General features: G+C 39.9%; 1 protein-coding gene across 1 annotated transcript; it reads left to right on the top strand.

Moving 5' to 3' along the window:
- The first annotated feature begins 2,022 nt into the window (after positions 1-2,022).
- Positions 2,023-8,908, top strand: LOC148024972 (transketolase, chloroplastic-like). Its single transcript, XM_087694657.1, has 7 exons — positions 2,023-2,927; positions 4,032-4,122; positions 6,452-6,557; positions 6,747-7,029; positions 7,206-7,354; positions 7,436-7,589; positions 7,711-8,908. The coding sequence occupies exons 1-7, from the start codon at positions 2,055-2,057 to the stop codon at positions 8,671-8,673; spliced, it is 2,619 nt and encodes an 872-aa protein (XP_087550783.1). The 5' UTR covers positions 2,023-2,054; the 3' UTR covers positions 8,674-8,908.
- Positions 8,909-9,731: the final 823 nt, after the last annotated feature.

Raw genomic sequence — 9,731 nt, 5'->3', positions numbered from 1 at the left:
GATGCAAAAGCTCCCACACGGACAAGCCTAGCAGACAAAAGCATGACATATCCAACCACTGTAGCTTGCATCCATAAAAGCATAAGCATGCCTCAGCGCCATAAATGCATAAGCATTCCCGAAACATAGGAGTATACATAACTTTGCAGTGTCTCATACCATGTACTGGCATACATGTCTAGCCAAGAATGGCAGGTAGCAAATAAACCTCCAAGAATCAAGCTCCAATAAAAGCCCAAATATCTGTGTAAAAGCATCCAGGTAAGAGGCTCTATAAAATACATAGCAGCAGACCATGTGCATACACGGGTGTCCATAAAGATCAACTGCTCCCTAACATACACGTTTAGAAGCCCTTTTGTTGGATATCACCAAAAGGTTGGCGAAAAGACTCCACTTTTCTCTCCCTATCTTTTCCTTGAATATTATCCTAGTTGTTCTAGTCTAAAAAGTTAAGGTCTATGTTAACTACATCTCAAGATGATAATTAATTAACTAAGACTTCCCCTTATCTTTAATAGCTCAATGTGCAAGAGTAATAATACCTTGATAAAGTTCTAATTATTGATAGACATTCATGATCCTAGCCCTTCATCTATCAATGCTTTGTTAATGATTGCCATCACACCTCAACGACAACACTTTGAAGGGCTTGACTCTTCTCTCCAAGCACACTCAACTAGAAGGCAAAGATAAAATCAAGATGTGGAAGTCAACTTCTTCCTTCTACACATAAGTCATCTCAAGGCTCTACTTTGGTGATTACTTCAAAATTTCAAGTCAATACAAATTCTCAACTATCAAGCAAATCAACACCTAGATGAGGTACTTCTTTTGCCTTGACTTGTAATATATCTGGAATGAATTTTTAAAGGGCTTGCAAGGCTTTTACAATGAATGAATGAATTAGGGCCCTCTTGGAAGTCTAGTCCAAAAACTACATTAAGTGACAACCAACCTCTTGTGTTGCTCTTGTGTTGTATATAAAGTTATTTGAGGATGCTAATGACTTATTGCTCTTGAAGGTTCCTTGGACATAGAAGTGACCATGCCTAGCCCTTCAAGAACAAGTAAAAAGCTAAATCCAATAGACCTTGAAAGGGAAATCTAAATCTCAAGACTCTCATACATTAAGCAAAATCCTAAAGTGCTATGAAAAACAAAAAAGGAGAAAATTCATTTTCAATGTTTGTGGGATAGGGATGGTTTTTACTGCATGGTTAATGATGAGCATAATAGGGTATTATTGATATTCAATTTAATGTAAACGATAGTGTATTCTGGATATTTGATTTAATCATAAAATTACTTTTTACAATAAATTTAAATTATTAATCTATATTTTTAAATATTATGTCAATGTTGGTTTAGTCAGTGCACATTAACAAGTTTTTATTTTTTTACTAAAAGACCAATATACGAATAACCAATATATCGACAACTTAAATATTAAATATCTAGGTAAGTTTACTATTATTTGTCTTAGTTTTGCTCATAATTAATTATTAAATATTAAACATTATGCAAATTGGATAATATTGTGAGTATTATAAGGCAATAACATTTTTCATGAATCGTCAATGTTTCCTTCAAAATCACATGTCTCTTCGAACGATGAACTCCAGCAAGTGAAATAGAAATCTTGATATTGAACAACTGGCTTAGCTAGGCTAAATTTAAAACAATGTACACTTTATTTTCGCTCTAAGTTGCAAGTGTCTATGAAATTACGAAATTAGTGTATTATTCACAATGTCAAACAATTCTTGAAGGTTCAAGAATATCATCAATTAATCTATGTGTTATTCTCAAAGTCAAAAGATTCTTGAAGGTTCAAGAATATCATTAATTAATTAATCTACTATTCGAATTATGAAATTAGTGTATTATTGACAATGTCAAACAATTCTTGAAGGTTCAAAAATATCATTAATTAATCTATTTGATAGAATTTGCTTCTCCTTCTGAGTCAAGCTGGGAATCACCATGCTTCGATTTTCGAGCGGACAGCTGGGCGCAGCATGCGAAGCCACGTGTCAGCAGCTCACTTGCTCATGCAGCCACGTAACGCACTCTCCATTTGGCCACCTTTCTCAGGTGGAATTAGACTCTCTCTCTCTCTCTCTCTCTCTCTCTCTCTCTCTCTCTCTGTCTCTGTCTCTGTCTCTGTTTCCTGCCCCATTACCTCTCTCATGTCCTCTCTTCTGCCGCCTCTTTCCCCTAATCCAGTCCAATCCATCATCCCTTCGGACCTCGCCATGCCGGCCCTTTGTCCAGGACGCAGTAGCTTCATGGCTGCCGATTTTAACCCTAGCTTGTCCCACATAGCTCAGCCTCATCCATGGAGTCGGTGCAGGATTCTGGGACTTCAAAGAAGACATCTCATTTATCCTACCCTTCCTATCAGTTCTTCTCCGACCTCCAAATCAAGCAGATGTTTGCCTGTTCGTGCCGATTACACGAACCTGAAAGAAGGATTGCACCAACAGAGACAAGGGGAAGGCGCAGAAAATCTGTTGAAGAACGGCCACTTGAAGCATCAGAATGATGGTTTGGCGCAGACTTTTTCATCTGTGATACAGGGTGCCGACGATACCTATGTGGAGGCATGGAAAGAGGAACTAGAGAATTCGGTAAATCAAAAGGGGGATTGGAGCAATCCCTCTTGGATACAGGCACAAATTGACAAGAGATGTGTGGACAACATGAGAATGTTGATTGTGGATTCTGTACAGAAGGCACAGGCTGGCCATCCTGGATTACCTCTTGGTATGGCTGAGGTAGGGTACACGCTCTACAGGAAGGCTATGAGACACAACCCTCAGAATCCTGGCTGGTTCAATCGGGATCGCTTCGTGCTAAGTGCTGGTCATGGCTGCTTGCTTCAGTATGTTTGCCTCCACCTAGCAGGCTATAAGTGTGTACAGGTAATGAAGTTTTCATTTGAGAGTTTGGGAATCTTTAACATTGAAAGTAAAGAGGGATAGCAGATTAAAGCACATGGGCATTTCCAATAACAAAGATGACAGATGGGTTGAGAGCTCTGTTTTGTGTTCAAGTAAGGAGGTCCATAGAGTTATGAACTGATATGATGATGTGCATGAGGACTGTGCAGTCTTGATTTGCACCAGCTCCCGGGGAGGTCAGTCATAAATATATGTATGTATCATGTGGGTTCAACATAGGGGATTTTTAAAATACCATTTTTACAGCACAAACATTATCTTCTATGAACTTAACGCATCCAATATGCTGGTTAAGTAGTCCTCGATGCTTGATACAACCATCGACTTTCTAGAAAACGCGCACGCATGCACGCACAAAACCCCCCCCGCCCCCCCCCCCCCCCGCCCCCCCCCCCCCCCGCCCAAAAAACAAAAAAAAGGAGCTTAGATGCTTTTAAGAAAATGTCAAACTGTTGCTAACAGCTCGAGCAATGGTGATGAAAAATTAGGTGGGTGCATCCTCCTCCTCTTAATTGGTAGTATTAGCATCAGTAGGGACTAGGAGGTGATAGTCCCACTTGCAAATTCACAGAAATAGGTGGGACCTATAACATTGCATCAATGGTTACAGTTGAACCCAATGCCAGGCACTTTGTCAAGGAGGTTGTATTTGACAATTTGACCCTCTGGAAGTTTATCACATCAACTGCACATTTTAGTGATGCTCATGTGTCAATGTGCCATTGCCAGATCCAAGAGGATCTAGGTCAAAATAATGATAATAATAGCCACTGAGTTGATCATTGGTAATGTCCAAGACTGCTTCCTGCAAACACAGACTGAAGCAATATAGGTTCCTTATGTGACAGGATGTGTAATTTAACACCTCTCACTTTTCAGAAGCTATCCATTAGTCTACTAAACTATGGGCCACTATGTCATTGGTTTGGTGAATCAGACAAGATCCTGTCATGTGCCATTTTAAAATGAGAAATACAAGCTTTTCAAGCTGTTAACTATGATCAATGGCACAGTTTTTGGTTTCAAGATGCAAGACTGATGATTGCTGGTTGCTGGTTTTTGTAGATCGAGGACCTCAAGAGACTTTGCAAATTAGACAGCCATACACCAGGCCACCCAGAAAATATCACTACTGGGGGAATTGAGGTGACAACTGGTATGCTCTCTTTGCTGATGTTTGTATATTTTATCAGCTCTTAACAAAGGAATTACAACTTGAATGTCTTTGGAAGCATACTAGAAAGTTTGGGCAGTCGGAACTGCATATGTTTTGTGGGCAGGATTTCTGTTCTGGATGAGGCTACCTTGAGCTTGTAATGTTTGAGGGCACATGTATGTTGGGGGCTAGGTTGGATTGGGAGAGAAAATGATGGATGGATCTGTTATTTCAATGTCTAAGAATGGGTCATATTTAGGATGAAAACATCAATTGTTTCATCAACGTCTTGATTTTGTTCGCATTGACCTTGCAATGCAAAGTTCCTCATCTGCCATTGTGATGGACCATGAATGTGTTTTGGCAAAGATGTTCCAGTTATGCAGCACGAGTTCCATAAACTTGAGATACAAAACTGCAAGGCCAGGGAAATTGAGAGCAAGTCTGGAATTGTTTTGCAGCAGCACATCTTTCTCCTTCATATCCTTCAACTGTTTTTACTTCTGCTCCTGCTGCTATGACAATCATTGCTTGTGCCATGCTTCTGCCTTTACTTTTAAGTGACCTCATGTTAATCCGTGCTTCTTCCTGCTACCATGCATTGTGCTCCTCTGTCACCAGGTGGTGATACTTTTTATCCCCAAAGGTCTCTTGAATTAAGCCGGGATCTTTGCATGGCCAAAAAAGGCAAACATTGGGACAAATTGGAATAATGGTTTGTCTGAGCCTTAGGACCAATTCCATATTGAATGGGCACTGAAGAATAGAATGTCAGTGGTTTGGGACTGTGTGCTTAGCCACTAGAGATGGTGCAGGACAATGAGCCTAGCCAAGACAGAAGATGCACATGTGAGAATGCTCATGGAATAAAAAGTCACCGTAACTGAGCCACATTGCACTTTTTGATGTGGTTGTAATGATAAAAGTTGCTCAGAACAACTTGAGAAATATAAGGGTCACCATCCCTAAAATTTAGGGAGTTACTATTTTTGGACCCCAAAAATCTATTCATCTATTCACGTCATTATCTTTGTTTTTGCAGGAGGATTAATTCTCTGGTCTGTGCCAAGGTCAAATTTTGCACCGAACATGGAGAATTTTAGACCGAAAGGTTTAGACGGGAAAATTGTTACATGTATGCCATGTGGCATAAATTCCCAAAAGAGAGAGAGAGAGAGAGAGCATTTTAAAAAAATGTAATAGGCATAAGGAGCACGGGAATATTGTTACATGTATCATGTGGCACAAATTCCCAAAAGAGAGAGAGCATTTTTTAAAAAAAGGTAGTAGGCATAAGGGGCAGATCTGAGAAGGAAGTTTTGGAGGAGGTGAAGGCATATGGCTGCAAGAACATCAGCTATGGAGAGTACTTCTTCGACTCTGACTCATGTATGGAGGTAGAGCTTGCACCCGCTGGTCAACTCTTTCTCTTTTCTCAGAGGAAATGCTTTGCATGATGGGCTGATTCCATCGAAGGGTTTTTCAGCTCCGATTTAGTGCTGTTTGTGGGACTATTTAATGCTGGAATGATGCTTTCCTAAAAGGAATGTTGTTCTGGACATGTTAGATAGTAAGAACAATGAATTCAGATATCTGAACAATAAGAACAGTGAATTCAGAGATCTGCAGACTGCAAATCTGCAGACGAATCATTGAGTTTTGGTCACAGAAAATGCTTTGATGTTGTTCTGGACATGCTAGATAGTAAGAATAGTGAATTCAGAGATCTGCAGACTACAATTCTGCACATGAATCATTGAGTTATGGTTACAGAAAATGCTTTCCTAAAAGGGATGTTGATCTAGTCATGCTGAACTGTTCTTATGCAGCTGGGATTTACTCAGAAAAAATGAAAAGCAACTGTTCACAGGTTATGTATTTTGGAACATTTCATTTTTGTAATTTTCCATCTTTTAATTGATAAAGAAATACCAAGAGGGGCGCCGGTCTTCGGGGCCAATCTGGTGTTGAGCGAGGGAGTGAGGCCTCTGTGTGTGTGTGTGTGAGAGAGAAAAGACCAGGTGTTAATTGAAGGAACTACCGCTTTATGTGAGTCCTAGACTGGTTTCATCCTCTCCTTTTTTATAATTTCTGTACTAGGCTACCACTGCCGTATACTATTGTGTCTGTACTTTTCTTTCATTCCTTGAATCTCTTTGTGATGCTTTCTTCTGCATGCATGAAGGAAATTGTACAATACGAGTTCCTTTTAGGATTGCATTCATGAAGCATTATTCAAATACTCTGATACCTTTCCAAAAGATCATTGTAAAAAAGCTTCACTTTGATACATGGGGTTTATTGTGTTTTTTGATGTTGAAACCTTCAGGACCTTTAGGACAAGGTGTAGCAAATGCTGTTGGTCTGGCGATTGCTGAGAAACATTTGGCTGCACGCTTTAACAAGGATGACTGTACCATTGTCGATCATAGAGTGTAAGTACGTACGACCATCAAATGGAAGCGCAGTTATATTAATGTCTGTTTCATTGATCAAAGTACGAAGGTATTTGCAAGTTCTAGTTACTTGTTTTGTCCTTTTTGTAATTTGGGTTGTCTATCTAATTGAAACTGCTTTTGGTAGTCATTAAAATTTGTATTTCTAAGTGAATATATTGCCATCAGATTTTGTATCATGGGTGATGGATGTGCCATGGAAGGTGTATCAAATGAAGCAGCATCACTAGCAGGTCACCTGAAGTTAAACAAGTTGATAGTTATCTATGATGACAATCATAACACAATCGATGGAGATACCTCTCTTACATTCTCTGAAGATGTCACAAGCCGCTTTCGAGCACTTGGGTGGAACACTATCAATGTTGAAGGACAGTATGAGGATCTGGGTGTTTTGGAATCAGCATTAGACCAGGCTTATCAGGAAGCAGAGAGACCAACATTCATTCGGGTATTGTTTTTTTGTGAGAATGTTTAAAGTCCAATATGATTTAAGCCAAGTGAGTGTATGGGTCTTCTCATCTCTAGAATATCCTTGACGTTAAATTATGCTGCAAACTTGGTGTTATGTAGTTCAAGTGATGAATTACGCATCTCATCACATTAAACAGATGGCTTTTTTTTCAGGTCAAATCAATCATTGGTAAAATGTCCAAAAAGGAGGGTACTCATAAGGCTCATCATGGAACTTTTGATGAGGAAGATGTCCAGCACATGAGACAGGCAGTTAACTGGGACAGCAGAAAACCATTCCATGTGATTCCTATGGTTTACATGTAATCTTCCTGTTGCAGGGTGTTTGGATGCTGTTTATATATTAACTAGGTTATCATTGATGCAATTATGTATTTTGACAGGGAATTTGAAAAGCAGGCAGAACATGGCCAGAGGTTGGAGGAGCAGTGGAATGCTATGCTCAAAAAATACAAGGAGAAATATCCATCTGAGGGCGAGGCATTCATGCAGCTGATCGATAGGACACTTCCTGCTAACTGGGAAAAAGCTCTGCCTGTGTGTGATTTACAACCATCTATGAGCTTCTCTATGCTCTCCTCTTCATTGATTTGAGTTTGCATTTTATAATACCAATTTGAAGAAAATGTTTTATAATGTTGCTGTCAACATGTTGCAGACTTGGTCTGAAAATGACCCACTGGATGCGACGCGTGGTTACTCTGAAAAATGCTTAAATGCACTGGCCAAGGTTCTGCCTGAACTTATTGGTGGAAGTGCAGATTTGGCAAGCTCTAATAAAGCTTACCTGAAAGACTTTGGGGACTTCAGTCCTGGCAGTTACTGGGGACGAAACATCCGGTATGGAGTTCGAGAGCATGCCATGGCAGCAATCTCAAATGGCCTGTGTTTGCATGGCAGTGGCCTTATCCCATTTGCAGCAACATTCCTTGTTTTCTCTGACTACATGAAGCATGCAATGCGACTCTCTGCTCTCAGTGAGGCTGGAGTCCTTTACATTTGTACTCATGATTCCATTGGTTTAGGTGAAGATGGTCCTACTCACCAACCAGTAGAGCAGCTAACTGGTTTGAGAGCCATTCCAAACATGCTGGTGTTCAGGCCGGCTGATGGAAATGAAACTGCTGGGGCATACAAAGTGGCCATTCAGAACCGTCAAAATCCTTCAGTGATTGCACTATCAAGGCAAAAGGTATGGGCAAACATTGCTAGATCGTCTGCTGTGGGAGTAGAGAGAGGAGGCTATGTGGTAAGTGATAATTCTGATGGCGAGCCAGAGCTAATACTGATTGGAACTGGTTCTGAACTCTGCTTATGTGAGAGTGCTGCAGCAGAATTAAGAAAAGAGGGGAGGAAAGTTCGGGTGGTTTCATTGGTATGTTGGAGGTTGTTTGATCAGCAAAGCAAGGAGTATAGAAATGGTGTTCTCCCAGAAAGTGTAGAAAGAAGGCTGTCTGTGGAAGCTGGATCCCCTCTTGGATGGAGGGAGTATGTAGGCCCAAAAGGGTACATAATGGCAGTAGAAACATTTGGGTTGAGTGGTGCATACACAAGTGTGCTAGAAAGGTTCGGATTCACTTCCGAAAATGTTCTCGAGAAGGCCCGGCTTCTACTGTCATAAGCCATGGAGTGCTCCTATTAACATGTCACATATCAACCACAGAGTGCTCTGCAGTGATGTAGAAACTGCAATTTTGAGCTACTCTTGTACATAATAAATAATCACACATTTGCATGTGCAGTTGTAAGCCCATTTTCACCTTTGCTTGTATTTCTTTTGGAAACCCTATTCAACTATTGCAGGCGTTTTTGCATTGTTAGCATTGAAATCAAGATGGTAAGACATGGGATTAATATGGGACTACCTTATCTTACGGGTTTGATTTGTGCAATATAGTACTTGTAAGATAGCCAAAAGATTTGTTTCTAGTGTAAAATGGAGGTACCCTTATACAACATAAGATGAAAATTATTGGTATGAAGGGTATTGGGGTACTCTTTTTGCAATGTAAAAGAAACCTAGACTGCACTTGCAAAGCACAATCATATGTCACATGAATAGGTGTTTCTTTGCCTTGCTTGATCAACTCATCACTGCATGTGACCATGACATAGTTGTTGGAATAAAAGCTCTAAAAGATTTTGCCTTTTCATTTGGAAACTCAACATAGGTAAGACATCATAATCATGGTTCATACCATGCACTCGGAAAATTGGACACACTAGGTGCATAAGCTTGTAATGCTAATCAAATTGGTATTGATCATGTGCTCTTCCTTACTAGTGTGCACCTACCTTGTTCCTAAACCTTTGACAAAAGTGCATTACAACATTTCACTGACTACCGTCGCTTTGGCCCTATTACCTCAAATTGACTTTACATTGTTATGTGAATCACCACCTAGGCTTAGGAAAGAATCCACAAAAACATGGAAATAGTAAGGTACCAAAATTGATGTGCAAGTTTGTAATACTAATTTTATTGGTGTTTGATAATGTGGTGTGCCTATTTTCTTGTTTCTTGACCTTTGACAACCAAACATGTATCATATGATTATATCTTGGTGTTTGCTACCACCATTTTGGGCCTACTACCTCAAGTGAGTTGCATGATTGTGTAAACCTCCACTTTATTGGGTTGTTTATGAGTTGCATAAGGATATTATTAAATATCTATAA

The sequence above is a fragment of the Lygodium microphyllum genome, chromosome 15 (genome assembly GCF_053477565.2).
Source record: "Lygodium microphyllum isolate KBCC chromosome 15, Lygodium_microphyllum_v1.1.10, whole genome shotgun sequence".
Lineage (NCBI taxonomy): Eukaryota > Viridiplantae > Streptophyta > Polypodiopsida > Schizaeales > Lygodiaceae > Lygodium > Lygodium microphyllum.
The sequence above is the reverse complement of the archived record's forward strand: the minus strand, read 5'-3'. Positions and strand labels throughout refer to the sequence as shown.

What these genes read in the sequence shown, in the direction of transcription:
- LOC148024972 (XM_087694657.1), top strand. Translation starts at nt 2,055, where the DNA reads ATGCAGCCACGTAACGCACTCTCCATTTGGCCACCTTTCTCAGGTGGA. An exon ending in GGGAATTGAGGTGACAACTG is followed by an intron (nt 4,123 to 6,451) that starts GTATGCTCTCTT and finishes TGAAACCTTCAG; the next exon opens with GACCTTTAGGACAAGGTGTA. An exon ending in ACCATTGTCGATCATAGAGT is followed by an intron (nt 6,558 to 6,746) that starts GTAAGTACGTAC and finishes TATTGCCATCAG; the next exon opens with ATTTTGTATCATGGGTGATG.